A 17739-nucleotide genomic window follows, 5' to 3' on the forward strand; every position below is an offset into this window, starting at 1 on the left:
AGTTTGATTCTCAAATATGAATCTGTGACACATCTTACCTACAACAGTGGGAGGCTCAATTTGTATTTCAGCCTGGACAAATGCAGCTATCTCTGGCTGAATGGACAAAAGTTCACCAAAGACAGGAAGGTTGAAAAGAAATCTGGGGGAGAAGGCAATTTTTTGAAGCTCCCCCTGTTTAGTGTTTTTCATTCCAATGGCGAAAGATAGAACACCTATTTGTTTTAGGTCTAATGCCGCTCTTGAAACATCATCATTGGATTTTCCACCAGTCAATAAAAACAGAATCTGAGGGACTCCCTCCAGGTGCCTACTCCCAGATGAAGCTGTGAAAACATGGTCTCGCACATACTGTAGAGCAGCTCCAGTGTTCCGAGGTCTTCCTCCTTTATGACGTAGACTTCTAACAGCATAGATGATAGCTTTTTTGGATCTGTGAGTTTTTAGGTTAAAGTAAACCATGGTGTCATTACTATACTGTACGACGGCCACTCGAACCTTATCTTCGCTAATGTCTAGCTCCTCTGCCATTCTTCTGATGAACTCACGAATAGCGGGTAGTCCATTTCTGGAGTCATCCGACCCATCAAGGAGAAACACTATGTCCCTCTTATCGCTTCCTGTGCCAACAAGGTGATACACGGAAAGACAAAAAGAGAATTCACGGACTGTGCGTTCAAGACTTTTCTACACTCATGCATATTTATAAGCATGAGCAAGCTCAGAAGAATGAACTGAGCATGGAAAGAAAGATGAGCCGCTGCTCTGAAAGTGTTATTTCAAGTCAAACTGCTAGAGAACCATCTTTTTATCAGAAAGATGTATGAAAGAATTTCTTGACTCATTTTCACAGTTACATCGATGTGGACAGTTTGAAAGAAGTATAAAAGAGGGCAACATTCTTGTAGGAAATATAGAACACTTCCTTTATCAAACAGAACTGATTTTCTAATAAGGGTAATTATGCATGTTATGCAATAGAAATGTGCCAAAAAATTCATAACTGTTTATCATCATTAGATTAGAAATGTATAGTATATTGAATATTATTGTGAGAAAGAGTATTAAAGAAAGTAAAGAAGGGTTATTCTGAAGACAGATAATGTAAAGATGTACTCAAATTTTAGGCATATATTCCTGTGTGATGTTCTTACCTACTAAATCAGAGATTCCAGTTATGGTTTCCTCAGTGTCTTTGTTTATATTCAGTGTTGCAACAAGTTGTGAGTGGAGTGAGGGCAACTCTGAGAAATCAGTGACCTTGTATGTAAAACCAGGTTTGAAGGCAATTATTTCCAACTCTGAAAGATTGGCATCTCTTACTCCAACCCCCACTGACACAATGCCATGTTCTTTAAGAGCAAAAGCTGGGCTTCTCACATTATCAGTGGATGGTTTAGTACTTAGAAGAATTAAAATCTGGGGCACTTCTTCTAGTCGTCTACTGCCCATGGCAGATGTGAAGACATTATGCCTCACAAACTGGAGAGCTCTCCCAATATTAAGGCGCCTCCCACCCTTGTGCCTTATATTATCTATGGCATTTACAGTGTCATTCTTTGCCTTGTGAGAATTCAGATAAAAGTTGACCTCAGGGTTATCAGCAAACTGAACCACAGATACTCTGTCTTGGTTTTCACTGACAGAGAGGCTCTCCACTATGCTCTTAACAAAGAGTTTTATCTCTGGGAATCCATTTCTTGTATTATCAGAGCCATCCAGCAGGAAGACAATATCTCTTTTTGCAGCATTGCTTTGTACTAAGACACAACAAATAACATTCAGTTATTCTGATAAAGCAGCAAAAATATCAGCAGAAGTGTTGTTTTTCTTAATGCAAGTGCAACACGCCACTCAGAAAAAAGATTTCACTTACCTTGCTGTAGAACTATGGCCAGCTCCTCCCTTGGAAGGCTCACGTAGTTATTAAGCTTTTGTGGTACGCTGCTAAGTTCACTGAATTCCCTCACGGTGAAGGCAAAGGAAGGGTTGTGTGAAATGGCCTCAATCTGCTTTCGGTCCGCATCCTTGACACCAACACCAAACGGTACGACTCCCTCTGTCTTCAGTGCACCAGCAGGATCCTTCACGTTATCCCTGGACCTGCTTCCAGCCAAAATTATCAGGAACTGTGGTACATTTTGTGCAGCCCGGCTACCATGCCTTTCAGACAAGATGGTGTCCTTCATGAATTTTAGAGCAGCTCCTGTGTTTAGGCTGCGTCCACCAGCCACTGACATTGAGTTGACAGCATTTATCACCTCCTCTTTGGTTTGATAACTGTTAAGGTAGAAACTTGGAGTTGGCCTCTCACTGTGTTGAACCACTGATATTCGCACTTTATCAATCCCAACATCAAGCGGTTCAATGATTTTAATGATGAAATCCCGAATGTAGCCAAATTCCGCTCGTACATTTTCTGTGCCATCAATGAGAAAGGCAACATCCCTCTCAGCTCCAACAACTGAAATAAAAATTTTAAAAAATGTTACCAAGCAAAACTTTATATACACATACACACATCTAGTTCATTAACAGAAACAGAGGTACAAAACTCACCAGTCTCCTCAGGGAATTCCGTCACATCTGTATCTCCAACCACTGTTATCAATTTTGGCATGATCAGTTCAGCCATAGCTGGTAAATCAGAGAAGCTTGCTTCATGGTAAGCTAAATCTGGAACAAAGGCAACTGTTCTCAGTAGTCCTTCATCGGCTTGCCCAGAACTGACTGTGAAGGTCAATACACCAGCCAGAGCCAGTTTATCAGCTACTCTTTTAGCCTCATCTTGGGCCGGACCGCCTGTGATCAGAACCAACACCTGCTGGACTCCCTGCCTCCTGCGTGAGCCAGTTGATGGCTGGAACATGTTGGAGAGGGCATAATCCATGGCAGCTCCTGTATTCAAAACTGAACCTCCAGTCAGCCTGATTTGGGAGATCTTATTCACAACATCTTGCCTGTTGTTGTAGGAGTTCAGATAAAATTCAGTTTTTGGACGTTCAGCAAACTGCAGGAAACCAATCTGGACCCTGTCAGGACGTACATCCAGCTGGTTGACCACGTTGATTATGAAGTCTCTCACATAGGGAAAGTTACTGCTGCCAATGTAGTTAGAGCCATCCATGAGGAAGACAATGTCTCGAACCACTTTTTGAGTTTGCACTGTTGTTATTTCCACCACTAGGGAAAAGCACAAAGGCAAAACAGATTATCCTTTGTGTAATACCATGTACATTTACTTTCAGAACCTAGAAGATGTAGCACTTTTAGTGACATATTAAAATGTAAAATGAAGTCCACTGAAATTGTTATCTGTTAATGCTTTAAGGTTTTTTGCTTTGAGCATTTCCTGACAAGAACCTGTCACTGGAAGCTGAGTTAGGGAAGAGGCTACACATTTAGCACTGCCCAGCACCGAAAAAGTTGATTCTGTTGTCTCTCCAGCCTGTTCTCATTCCCATGTCATGAACTACCACCACTTTGTCAGTGATCTTGGCATCAGATATTGACTTAAAAAAGCAGTTTTCGCCGCGGTATGATATGCTGCAGGGGATTGTCACTTTGGAACACTGCCAGATGGCATCAGTTTGTGACACTGTCAGCAACAACATAATATAAAATGTTGACAAGTTCTGTAGGTTTTTTTTTTTTTTTTTATAAACCTAATCCTTGATTTTGTTGTACGAGGAAATAACGTAAAAAGAGGTGTTTATGTTTTAAGCAGGCAGAAGTGACGTTGTTGTTGTTCAGGGGCAGGGGAGAGAAGCAGCAGGACCTAGCAAGCGAGGCTAACGTTTGTCTTGTATGGCGTGGTTACAGCCAACAGTTACCAAGTCTGTTCTTGAATCAACACTCAGTTGCAGGCAGGTCAGTCCTGCTGTTCATTCAACGCAACAGTATGTTAAAATAGTCCATGCAGTGTAAGTTATCATTGTAAATTGAAGAACATATTGATGCATCTATGCATGCTTCATTATAACATTTCATTGTTGGTGCTAAGTAAAGTGTGATACCTTTTCATGTATTTAAAAGAATCAATGCTGCTTCAGAAGTGATTAATGCCAACCATACACTAGAATACTTCAAAAAAGACTTTGAAAATAATTTCAAAACACCCTCTCACATCTTAAGACAATGTGTCATGAGTCTGAGAGTTTTTAGGATTGGATGGTTTTTGTAAAAACTGGGTATCTTGCATAATCACTATTTGCTAGATTGTTAGCTTCAGCAAGTTGTTACAGCCCTCAAAATTGCCAGGAAGTATATGTTTTGCAGTAGCTAGCAAGCTAGCTAAACACTTTCCCCATTTCAAACAATGCTGTTTGTAAGTTAAAGTTACCTACTGGAATGTTTGCTAACCATACATTTCAGCTCAAGATTTCTAGCTTCACTCATATTTATGGTTATATGATGTCATTTTTGAAGCAAGCAGTCTTCAGCTGAAATGTACAGTTAGCTTGTAAGCTACTAGCAAACAGTAGGTCACAATATCTTGCAAGTAGCCCCTACAGTGGTTAGCTAGCTAGCTATGTAGCATACATAATATAGCCAACAATATTATAGACCAAATGTTAATCTAATTATTAATGTAGAATGTATTTAGCAAATCACCACTCTCAACTGGAGACAGCAGCAAAAAAAAAAAAAAAAAAAAAAGGCATTATAAAAAGCCGACAAATAGTGTTAATTAATTGACGTGAGACATTGAAGAGGTTGTCTCCTATAGTCTGTAATTTTTTTTAATTTTTTTTTATCATAACTTCTCGGAAATTACTCAAAAGTAGAACATGCTAAAAGTAAATACAATAATAGGCTAAACAGTATCTAAGCAATAATAAAGTGTCTAAACAATAGTAAATATTATCTAAGTTATCTATTAGGCTACCATTCCACTCTGTAAATAGATTTTAAAATTTCAATATGATTTTAATATTATTTTTGCTTATTTCATTATTGTTATTATTGTTTTTACTTTTTAGTAGTATTGTCTGAGGATGACTCATTTTAGTAACTATCTACAGTAAAAAAGAAAAAAACAAGCAAAGAAACAAACAAAACTCATTTTATACACTGGGCCTTCAAAGTGCTCTCTGAAAGTACACCTGGCATGGTTTGTGTCCAAAAAATGAAAAAATCTAAACGTAGAGCTAAACCAAATACATCATTGGAAAGGTCTCAACCTGGAGAGTAACATATGTCAGTATGAAGATTCTACATGGCTCCTGCTTTCAGCCATTGACCTTTGAACCTTGACCTCAGTGCATGTTTGAGGGCTTATAACTCAGCAACGAAAGGGGGTACAGACATGGGACCAACTGTTATAGAGAGCTCTTGACCTCAGCTATCATGTGAGTGTAGTCACCAACTGAGGGTGTTGTCAGATATGGATAAAATATGGATAAAATTAATTTTCACCCATTTAGAAATTAGATATTTAAAATCTGATTTCACAAATGTGTTTACCATCCCCTTAAAGTCCACAGTGTACTCTCAATTCAGTATTTACAACTTCCAAATCTGGGAAAAACACTTAGATTTTTAAAAAAAACTACAATTCCCTGGGACCGTGCCATGCAGTTTGATACATATCAGCAACATAGTTGTAGTTCTTCTGATTTGCAAAGTAGGGCTCTAAATAGTGTTGTAAAAAGATATATCTACTGAATATATCTAATATCTAGTAAAGCCGAACTAGTTATTACACTCCACCTAGATGAACTATGGTAAGAAAAAGTGAAGATGTTGGCTAATTTTCGATATTTTAGCGAATACACTAGAAACAGCGTTTTTGGGACAGTAGGTTCATTTGCGGCTTGTAAAATAGGGTTGTAAAAAGATAGATCTACTGAATAAATCTAATATCTAGTAAAGCCGAAGTAGTTATTACACTGCATCTAGATGAACTATGTTAAGAAAAAAAGCAAGGATGTTGGCTAATTGTAGTTATTTTAGATAGTACTCTAAAAATGGCGTTTTTGGGACGGTAGGTTTTTGCGGCTTGTTGTAAAACAGGGTCGTAAAAAGATACATCTACTGAATATATCAAATGTCTAGTAAAGCTGAACTAGTAATGACACTGCACCTAGATGAAATATGTTAAGAAAAAGTAGGCATGATGGTTCATTTCAGATATTTTAGCAAGTTCTCTAGAAACTGCGTTTTTGGGATTGAATATTTGAATAGGCTATAACAAATATCTAGAACAGCCGAACTATCACGTTATCATCATTATTATTATTATTATTGGTGGGAAATTATAACAGAGGAATGTAATTGCCGTTTTAATATCAAGAACACTTTAGTGTTTTTGTGTGTATACAGGAATGTTAAAGATATCATTGAGGAAAACGAGGTTGATGTGACGTGATTGAATCAGGGAATCCGTGTGTCCACCACGGGAGAGGACCCTAACTGACTTTACATTGGCATTGTTTTCATGGTGGCAGCACGTAATTTCAACCCATTATGTGCTGCCACCACGGAATGCGGTGTTAAGAGGTCGTGGTCATTTCATGTATTTCTGTGAGATCAGGTTGCCACGACTCTGCTTTCTTTAACATTCCCTCACATTTGTGCCACAATAGAGAGGAGAAGGAAAAAAGTGGACAGAATTTGCTGCAGCCCTCAAAATTTCCTGTAAATATGCAATACGCTACTGAATTGTTTGCTATTAGCTTATAAGCAAACCATACAGTATGTTTCAAGTAAAGATTACTTGCTTCAAAATCACATCATGTAACCATTAGTATGAGTGAGGCTAGAAATCTTCAGCTGAAATGTATGGTTGGCTTATATGTAAATAGTAAAGATTCAAGAAGCTAACGTTAGTTTACAAGTACCTAGTTAGGTAACCATGCTTTATGCTATAGCTAGCACTGGGGATGTCGAGGGCTGCAACCAACCATTTCTGTCCAAGATCCCCAGTCTTTGTAAAATCTGCTTCTGTGACTATAAACTCTTTGACTCATGACACATTGGGCTCTATTTTCCTGGCGCAGCGCAGGGTGGCGCAGGGTGGCGAACCCCGCGCAGAGCTATTTTCGAGCAATGCAACCCAAGGCGCGCTCAGTTTGGCAGTTTGACAGACCAAGGTGCGCTGAGATGGGTGTGGCGGCGCAGCAGGGGGAGGTGTCGACAGATCCAGCTTGGCGCAGTGACAGTTTCATGCCAAAAGGCTTCCCTGAAGGTGCGCTAAAAGCTCGCCAGCTGAAACCAGGTCTACTGTCAGCGCAGGCGGAGCGCAGCCAGTGTAAGCCAAAGTTTGGCTGACCGGCGGACAGTGCGCACACGTCACCAAAACCTCGCAGGCAGGTTTCCAGAATATCAGGCAGGATAGAGGGGCTCATTTGATTGGTGTGATGTGTGTAAAACCCACTCCACACCTTCTCTCCTCCTTCTTTCCGACTTGCGCAGGTAGGAGGGACGGGGTGGGAAAGAGGAGTAGCTGCGCCAGCGCGCACGGTGTGCCAAACTTGCAAAATCTGCCTGGCCACACCCAGTTGGCGAAGCACAAGCGCACTGTGCCCCTGCCTCACCCGGTCTGCAAAACTACAGCCCATTGTCTTTAGGTGTGAGAGGGTATCAGACTTTAGTATTTTAAAATGCATTATTAATGCAGTGCATTAGCCTATATAGATGCATCAATATGTTCTTCACTTTACTTAACACATACAATTATAACTGGCATGGACTATTTTAACATACTATGAGTCCTTACTACAGTTGATTGTTTAGGTGTGTATAGGCGAGTATAGGCAGGGCTCAACAATAAGGATTGCCCGATTGCCCGGGGTAAGTAAAACTCACGGTCGGGCATGTAAACTAACAACTCACTTGCCCGATCGGGCAAGTTGCTAAAAATAGTAAAAGTTAATAACTAATTGATAAAATAAATGTATTTTAAAACGTGCTCTTCTGCTCTGATGCAGCAGTCTCTCTGCCTGAAGTCACAGGCAAAGCTGTGTAACGCTGTCCTGCCCACAGCCCCCAATGATATTATTTTGTGCGACAGACGCTTCATATAATAACATAACAATATACTATTTATGGTGTTATGCTATCGTGTCATTTCTGTCTCTACATGGTCATGTGTTAACAATTCTCCTCTGCTCTCTGTATCGCGCACGGAGGAGTTCCGCCACACACACAGGTGATCACTCTAGAGTGGCTCGGGCATTTTCCTGACCAAACCTGACCCCAAGCCCGGTGCAGTTTGTCAGCTGACAAAGTTATTGTTATGGACAGTGTGTAAATAACCACCAACAGACTGCTGTTACGCACAGACAAACACGCTGCTCGCACAGCAGCTCAGCACGGCACTCATGCTGAGCTTGTGTTGCATTCAGGCATTGTCACGTAAATAACAACTTCCAACACTTAAATAGGTCATAGCACAATACAGCAGCATGTCAAGTGACTTTTTACTTTATTATATTCAATAAAATTGTATGTTCCTAAATCTTGAGACGCCTCATATGTAAGCTAGACAGACATTTCACCTGCTCATTACTGTGCACACATGTACTGTATGTACTTAGTCCTAAAGAGCCCTTCTGGTGCCAGTAGATACAGAGAAGCATCCCAGCAGGCTGTGCTTTGCAAGCATACAAAAAAGTTTCACGCATGTGAAAATTATTTTTCAAGTGTGTGCTTCACCTCCGCTGCTACAACTCCATCCTAGGGGAAACACTGCTGTGTGCGTTTTGTGCAGCAGGTGGATGTGGTAGTCTACTGGTAGAGTAGAGAGAGCTAAGTAGCGTTGAAGTACAGTAGAGCAGGGCAGAGAGATGGAAGCAAAATATATTAAACCCAGTGTTAATACAACAGAACTGGAGAGAGGGGTGAAAAATAAATAGAGGTGGGCATGGCTCACGTAGGGCGCAAAATTATAAACGGAGAACAACTGACAAATTTTTCACTTTAAGCTTTGACACTGTCATATTTGTGTAAGAATTAAGCTACAATACATGACATATGTTGCTTTAATTAATAACTACAGTGTGAATAAAGATTACATAACATAAAAATAACTGCAGTCTTTGTTATTTGATAGCCGCTTAAATTAAACAATGTTTATAGGGCAAGTACAAGCTGATTTCGGGAAAGTAGATCTCTGACCAACTTGCCTGACCAGGCAAGTGGAAAAAAACCTTAGCGCTGAACCCTGATAGGTAAAATGCATTATAAGTCCCATCAGCCAGCCTCTAGTTTGTAACTCGTCAAGAGCATCTATAAGACACTTAACACCTGTAATTCATTATAAGTCACATCTATAATGTTTTATGACTGTTGATATATTGCATGAGGAAGCATTATGTGTGTTTATGAGTGCAGTCATAGAGCATTACAAATGCGTTATAATTCACTATGAATGCCCTTGTAATTTATTATAGATAGAAAGCATTACCAAAGACTGTAGGCACGTAATGAGTAGAAACTTCACATTTCCTGTGAAAACGGAAGTGTATTTTGAAAATACAGTTTGCGAGTAACAAGCACAAAGTGAAGCTGTCCTGGAACATCTACAACAGATGGAGAAGGGTACCTAGCGTGTTATAATTAGTCGAGAAACTCTAACAAAGTTGCCATATTGGGAGGACACGGTCTCTCAGCAATGAAACACAGAAATCTCTGAGATGCTGAATGCTATAGGTCAGTACATTCAACTAACTAACTAGCACTTTAGCTACAGAGACATTGAACAAGTTAACCTGACACGTGTCACGAACAGAAAGCAGAGTAGCTTGCAGTATTTAAAAAAAAAAAAAAAATCACCCTTAACTCAAAAACAACATCATCTGTTGTTTCAGGAAATATCCGAAAACTGTATAGGCCTATGTATAACTATAACTAAGCTGATGATGCAGCAAAGGTAGCGCTAGCTGCAACGTTAGACATTGCCAGCAAACACACTAGGCCTATATTACAAGTTTACTGCCTATAGCCATCAGCATCAGTCATGGAATTTTTGCTATTCTCTTCACCAGTGAGAGACAATTCATAAAATGTGTAGCCCCTCCCTCCCATAGTGAACAACACTTAGGCACACTGCAACTTTCGGCTTGCAGAGAGGGTACTCTCCTTACAGATGAGTGACAAGGTTCAGGTTGTGGAAGGGGGTACTCACTCTGAAACATGAGCAACTGACTCCACAGTGTGCTGAACATGTGCTGGCTTACACAAACTGCAATAAGAACCTGTCAACTCCAGCTCTTCAGCTGTAGAGGTCCCCGTGCCTGTTCCTTTCTGGAATATTTAAAATTACCCACTCACTGTTTTTTTCTTATCTAGTAAGGTAGGTCGGTTTTTATTGAGATATACCACAGATAACAAAGTAAATCTTGGCTTTCTTGAAATTGCTTTATGATAAAAGTCTCAGAGCAGTATGCTTAGTATGCTTTAATCTAAAGCAGCAAGAACTGTTCAGTTTCTGCTAGCGAGTATATAGATTAAATTAATAATAAATCAAAACAGCTTAAAGCTTACAGCTGATGTCTGTTATATGAAGAGCCAAAGGGACTTAAAGGAATCCTTACCCCCAAATGTATTTATACACCCATTTCTCTCCCTGTTTAACATTGCATTTGTGAAAAATCCCCAAACTGGAGGAAATTATTGATGAATTGAAGTCACTGGGGACCATGTTTAACAACAGCATCCATTTACACTTGACATAATTTTGCTGTCGTTTAACACAGACCCCTATGATTTCAATTCATCAAGGATTTTCTCTCTTCTTGACATTTTGTTGTTTTCAGGCTGGTCTCTTGTATCCCACTATTGTTGGTCACTTGTATTGCACTGTTAGTTCTCATGTTTTACACGTGTAAATAAATAAATAAATTAAATTAAATTAAATTAAAAAATAATGTATATATTGTTTGATTTTTTTTTTGTTCACCAGAGGCATCCGAGCAAAATAAAGTTTTCTTCACAAGTCCAACGTACCACAGGTAGAGTAGTTGATATACAAATAGTCAGTTGGAGAGTTAAAGTATTTCCTTAAGAGTCAAACTAAACTTCACACACTGACAAGAAAGAAAAACACTGCCAACTGAATACAAAGAGTCTTTTTGTCATCAACATATCCCCCTATAAGGGTGCACACATAGAGTAATCATGATTGTGATAAGCACGGTACAACTATAGGTACGAATGGGTATGACACAGCAGAGGTGTCAACTCACTGGACTCTGGAAAAGTTTAAAAAAAAATGCAGTATTGTAGGGGCTCATTTTGCTCAATGTGAGATATGGTGACGGAGGGAGCCTTCTGTCCATAAACTGCATTTATTTTGTCTGTATTTGAGCACGTGTTCTTAAAGCTTACAGATACGGACAAAACAGCAGTACTACAGGAGATCATGGAGGCAGTGCAGCATATTTTAAGCAAGATAGGACTGTAGGACATGGTAAAGAAATTTAATTAATGGCGAAATGGAACAAATAAGTAATATAGAATAATATATGATGAAAACAGTACAGAGAATTCTCCGTCCACATGTCAGGATGTATGTAATTGCTGCACAGACCATTGCTGTCCACAAAGCTGCCTCCATTTAAAAGTACAATGTTATGACCTCCTCCACTGTTGCCTTGTTTGCCATGTGAAACTTTTTTTTTTAAAGATATTTTTAGCCTTTATTTAATAGGACAAACAAGTGTGAAAGGGGGAGAGAGAGAGGGAGTGACATGCAGCAAAGGGCCACAGGCTGGATTCGAACCCGGGCCGCTGCGGCAACAGCCTTGTACATGGGACGCCTGCTCTACCACTAAGCCACCAACGCCCCTGCTGTGTGAAACTTTTAACTCTGCCCTCTAGTGCCATCTATTGGGTGTATCCATGCCATCATAAAGGATGCATGGCAGTATGAGGGCCCGTTAACAACATTTGAAACGGATGTATCTATTTTCGTAGGCAAAGGGAGTATAAATTAGCCTTAAGGCAAAACAGTTGAACCTGGCCACTGACAAAGCGGCAATATGTGACAACTTGGAATGAGAACATGTTTGAGTATTCTAATCTGCTGTTTCATTGGCCGCCATTCTTCCAAAAGGTAGTGACAGAAAGTGCTATCAAATAAGTTGATCCAGAGTTTCCCAGTTGTGTTTAGTTGGGTTTTTCATACATTAAAGTGCATGCAGGAATTTAATGGCTTAATTTCTTCATGCAGTACCCTTCGGAAGCATCTGCATTTGTTGTTTTTCCCCATATTTATTAGAGGTTTTTCTTTAACTTGTCACTCATCTGTAAATTTCCATTTCATCACTTAGTTAATTCACTGAATCACTCTTAAAATTACTGAATGTGCATAGAACACAAAGCGTTACCTGGTTCGGTGGGTACTTCAGTTACCAACACCCCGGCTAGAGTGGAGAGCGCATCAATAATTGCCTTTGGGTTGCGAAGCAACACGCGGAAGTCCTTCATCATGAATGCAACACTGTCAGCAAAGGCAATGCGTTTCAACTCCTGCTCATCAGCAGCTTTGGAGCCTGCAGCTAAAGTCAATACACCCATTCGCTGCAGGGCCAAAGCAGGTGCATCCACACTGTCACTGGACTTTTTACTTGTCATCAACAGTAAAACCTGGGGTACACCCTGTTGAAGACGACTGCCCCTCTCAGACCGCAGCATGTTTGTCCGCACAAAGTCCAAAGCTGCTCCAATGTTGACTGTCTGTCCGGGTCTTGGTTTGATAGTGCCCAAAGCCGCAACTAGTTCATCTTTGGATCCATGGGTGTTGAGGTCCATCTCAAGTCGAGGGACATTGCTGAACTGGGCCACACCCACTTGAACTTGGTCTGGACCAATTGGCATGATGTCGACGAACCGCTTGATGAATTCACGTACGGAGTTGATGATGGTGGCACCCATTGTACTGTCGATCAGGAAAATGATGTCTCTTTTTCCGACTGCCAGGACTGAAAAGAAAAGAAAAACATTAATATGAGAATAAAAAATTTTTTCTGATTTTGAGAGATGTTACAGTAATAAATCTTTAAGTATCAAAGGCATACAAAGCCCACCAAATATATTCTATAATAAGATTCATATTTTATATCTATATTAGATTATTTGGAATATGTGGAAACAGATATTGACATAAGAGAAAAAAATAGTCACCTTCTAAATGGTTCATCTTAAAGACGTGTTCTTATAAGGCATAAAATAATACTTGCACTCAGAATTTAAAAAATTAACTGATGTTTAGACATATGCATATGGCTATGACATTATATGAAGATATATTGTACCATTAAAGGTATAAATTAAGCTTAGAATGTGAATAGAAATGCTCAGTAATAATAATGGTTAATAAACAAAATGGGCATTATAAATACATAGCCTGAAAGTGACACTTGAGCTCAGCTTTTTTAACCTGCTAAATCCTATTTTTAGGTCCTTCGTATAGTTCATAAATTTAATTTAATTTTATAAGGCCTAATATAGGTGGGTCATATACTTGAAGGGTGTTCTCACCCTTGCAGTGATTGTTCTCTTTCTCACAGGCTGACAACAAGAAGTATTCAGAAGTGAGCTGCATGCTTTTGCATTCAAACAAAATTGTTAACTTGTGGGATTGATTATGGGTGCATTCGGAAATACTCAGTGCTAGAGCGCACTCTGGAACAAACTGGACTGTTTGTAAATTTGCAGCGGTGTTGGAATGTACTGTTTGGTTATTCGGCTCTCAGAGTAGCAGAGCGCACTCTTGGCACTCTGGCTGGGGAGACGGAGCAGAGTGTTAATGTATGATTGTCTTAATCGTTTGTGAATTCATGTAGAAATAGAAAGCTCTGTTACTTCAAGCAGCAGTGCCCTCATTTTAGTGTAGAGTGTCAGGTGTAATTTAGGAACACACCCAAAGTCTAATCTCATCTCGAATGCAGGATCTTATAACTACAAAATTTTTAAGATTTATCATGGAGTATATATATATATATCAAGTAAATATATCACATATGCCCTGTGATTTGATTTGGACACAACCCCTTCAGCAATCCTATGCAGATTTTCGGATCTTGGACTTGAGTCTCTTTTCAATAGATTGATGGAAGAATGTAAATCTATGCTGTACCTTTGCAGCAGCTGAGTCAAATTCCAAATAAGGAACACTAACAAGAGTTAGTATTTCCTGCTTTTAATGTGTTTTTACCACAGCTGTAAATTGCACCTTTTTACAATTGAGAATATAGCAATTTCAAGTTTAGCACAAGCATATCTTACCTGGCATGCTATATTCTAATAATTATGAGCTCTTTTCCTTTTTTAAGTCCCTTTTCACAACTACATTGCCTCGTCAACATTTACAGAAAAGTTACATACCTTCTGTGAACTCATTCTGAACTATAATGGTGCGCTGGACCACCCCGTTAATGTATGGGAGCAGCTGGTCACCCATGCTTGACAGTGCTCTGAAATCAGAGGCTGACAGGACAAAACTTTTATCTGTCGCAACTGCTTCCAGATCTGTTGTGGCTGTGTCACCAATTGCTGCGCCGAATGTGATAACACCAGCCCTCTTAAGGGCCCGGTCACCAGCACCAGTATCATCAGTGGATGGCCCAGCACTGATAACCACCAACATCTGGGGCACACCCTCGTCTGCCCTTCCCCCAGCAGATTGGCTCAAAAGGCTACTGGCCACTTCCTCCAAGGCGTACCCCAGGTTAGACTCGTCGCCCCCTGAGTAGGCAAGGCCCTTCACCGCTTCCAGGACTGATGACTTGCTGTCATAGCTATTTAGATAGAACTTTATGTCTGGGCTGCCGTTGTACAGGGCCACAGCCACCCGAACAGTGTCCCTGCCCACATCAAGGCGCTCAATGATTCTCACAACCAAATCACGCACATAGGGGAAGTTTGCTGCTCCAATGTTCTGTGATCCATCAATTAAGAATATTAGGTCGGCTGAATCTTGTGCTTTAAGGAGAAAGAGAGAAAACAAAACAAAATGGAACTTGTGAAAGCGTTAACATGGTGAGACAGAGACAAAGAATCCAATCAAAGAACTCGTGCTAGCATATCATTGCATGTGTCAAGTAACACTGAAAGTGAACAAATCAATAACAACATTGCAAAACACATCATACTGCATGTAGGCTGAACCAAGGAGATTTCCTAAAGTTATGTCATTTGTTCATTTTTTTCTTCTTTTCCTAAATGTAGATAGATAGATAGATAGATAGATAGATAGATAGATAGTATTAAAGATGTGTAAAAAATATTATAAATTATTTTAACTGTTCAGAATGATTGATTTAAAAATTAAATTTGTATAAAACAGTTTATTAAAACTTAGTCATTATTTGTTACAGAATCAGTTTGCAGAGGAAAAAGTTCAAAAACATGCATAATTGGTCAGGGAATATTCAGAATAAAATTTATTTAAAACCAAGGGTTCTCTATCATAAGATGATACTATGATGACAACTGCAAGTCAAAAGAAAAACAATGCATAAAAAGAAATATTACACTGTTTTATCTTTAAACCTATAACAAAATCCTTATTAAATCTGTGTGGTTTGTATCCCTTTTATACTGTAAGCTCCATTGAGTTCAGCCATTCCATGCAGACTCTTGTTATGGACCTCAGATTAAGTGACCAGTCATGACCCTGTGGCATATCCTTGGGGCCTACAAGTTTACAGTACTTGAGAAAATATTGCATGTGATTCTATGAGTAAAAGAGTAAAATTTGTACATAAGTGATGTTTCTAATTCATTCTAATTTGAATCATGTATACTGGCAAAGATAATGCCGTCTTTGGGACACTTCATTTTTTATGTATATAGTTTCATAGGAAATGTATTACGGAGCTGCTTCAAGGAAACATTCCAGCAACTTCCAGTTACTTATTGTAACATAAAGCATATAATTACTGGGCATCTATATATACATTTATTCTCAAAGTACTTCTGCAGGTCAAGGATGAGTCCAAGCAGGTTCATCACTGTTTCAAATACAGAATATTGCACATATTTTACACAGATAGACATTGTGACTGATAAAGACAAACACAGGAAATGCAAGACACATAAGCAGTGGTGCATGGTTAGCTTTTGTTAAAAGCTCATTGATTGATTTTGTGACGTCTTAAGAGGCAAGGCATCCTCGAGTCCATTTTCTTTTCCAAAGGTTTTCTGAAGGAATGTCAGTCTGAGGTGTCAGTATCTTGATTTTACAATGTTATTCTGTTGCTGTCTGTATTGTGTCCTCTCACCTACAGCTGTGTCTAATACAAACAAGCATTATCTAAAGATGTTGTCTTAAGTTATGAATGAGGTTATGGCTGTGTGCCAATACAGGACTCAAATCACTATCAAATGTAAAAGCACCTTTTTATACTTTAGAGGCTGTCAGAATGTCAATCACATGCAGATCTTATTGTGATTTTTAAAGCATTAGGGTCATATTAAGTGTGGTAAGACAAAACAAGTGATGTTAATTTTGCAGGTGGACACGGAAAGGTTATTGTGGTTAAAAAATACTTGATTGTGTTAATAATAAAATCCAGTCATGGCCACATATGCAGCAGTTTCGTCCTGCACATGTAGACACGTTAGTAATGGTAGTGACACTGGTCCCATTTCATTACCTGTCCCTCCTCCAGCCACGGGGGCCTCGTTTGCCACAGGACCACCCCCTGACTGCGTCACTGCACCGCAAAGCCCCACTACTAAATCTTGGATTATATCCCGCAAAGTCAGAAAAGAGTCTACACTGAATACATGAGTGTCATGAGGCTTGCTAGCCATCTCCCTGAGCTCCGAGTCAACTGCGTCCTGAACTCCAACTGCAAACACCTCCACGCCTGCCAGCCACAGCACCTGAGCTGGTTCGGCCACGTCATCTTGGGAGCGCCCGTCTGTTAGCACCACCACCACCTGAGGCACACCTTCAACAGCACGGCTGCCTGCAGCAGTGGTCAAGTGTGTACGAATCAGGAAATCCAGGCCCAGGCCAGTCCGGGTGCCCCCCCCACGGTACGGCATAGCATTGATGTGTGACAGGACTCCCTTTGTTGTTGGGTAGCTGTTGAGCTGGAACTCAGTTTGAGGCTTATTATTGTACTGCACAAGGGCAAATTTAAATCTGTCCCCTCCAACGTGGTGCAGTGATTGTATCAAGCTGTATAGAAATTGTCTGACATGCTCAAAGTTCTCCGCTCCCATACTCCAGGATGAATCCACTAGAAAGTAAATGTCAGCTCCAAACCCTTGTGCACAATCTTCGAAGGAGAGTGTTTGGAGGACAAAAGTGAAGACCAGTGAAAAGGTGCTTTGGTGTTTGGTACCAAAGTATTGTTTAAGTGCTTAACACTAATACTGTTGCACAATACAACTAAAATATTAAGGGTAATTCTAGGTTTGACAGCATCATTCTGCTTTATTTATCAAAAGCATCTGACTGGACTCAGTACTCAAAAACTGCTGAGGCGTCTTTTGTAACTTTTGTCCAATATTGGGATACATATTATAATTCAGATTAAAAAAAAATAATAATAATTACAATAATCAATAACTGAAAAATAGACAGTTTACCAACAATGCTCATTAGAAGTGAAAAAAAATGTGTTTACTTCATCTATATTAATGTTTTGGTTTGCTTAGAATATTATAAATCTCGCTCTTTCTTTGCAATGTATGACCACATGTAGCCGTAGATATATGTGAAAAAATACATGTATCCCACTGAGCATTGCTGAAAACTGGAAAAACCATTACAAGCAG

General features: G+C 39.6%; 1 protein-coding gene across 1 annotated transcript in view; it reads right to left on the reverse strand.

Annotated features, from left to right (window-relative positions):
- Positions 1–17739, reverse strand: part of col6a3 (collagen, type VI, alpha 3) — a 94193-nt gene that overhangs the window by 62283 nt on the left and 14171 nt on the right. The window contains exons 3-7 of the mRNA XM_049594252.1: positions 16605–17237; positions 14332–14928; positions 12333–12926; positions 2560–3183; positions 1877–2464 (exon numbers count right to left, since the gene is read on the reverse strand). Of these exons, the coding sequence (XP_049450209.1) occupies positions 1877–2464; positions 2560–3183; positions 12333–12926; positions 14332–14928; positions 16605–17237 (3036 nt within the window). The remainder of the gene's footprint in view (positions 1–1876; positions 2465–2559; positions 3184–12332; positions 12927–14331; positions 14929–16604; positions 17238–17739) is intronic.

This window comes from Epinephelus fuscoguttatus, linkage group LG13 (assembly GCF_011397635.1).
Source record: "Epinephelus fuscoguttatus linkage group LG13, E.fuscoguttatus.final_Chr_v1".
In the NCBI taxonomy this organism is placed as follows: Eukaryota; Metazoa; Chordata; class Actinopteri; order Perciformes; family Serranidae; genus Epinephelus; species Epinephelus fuscoguttatus.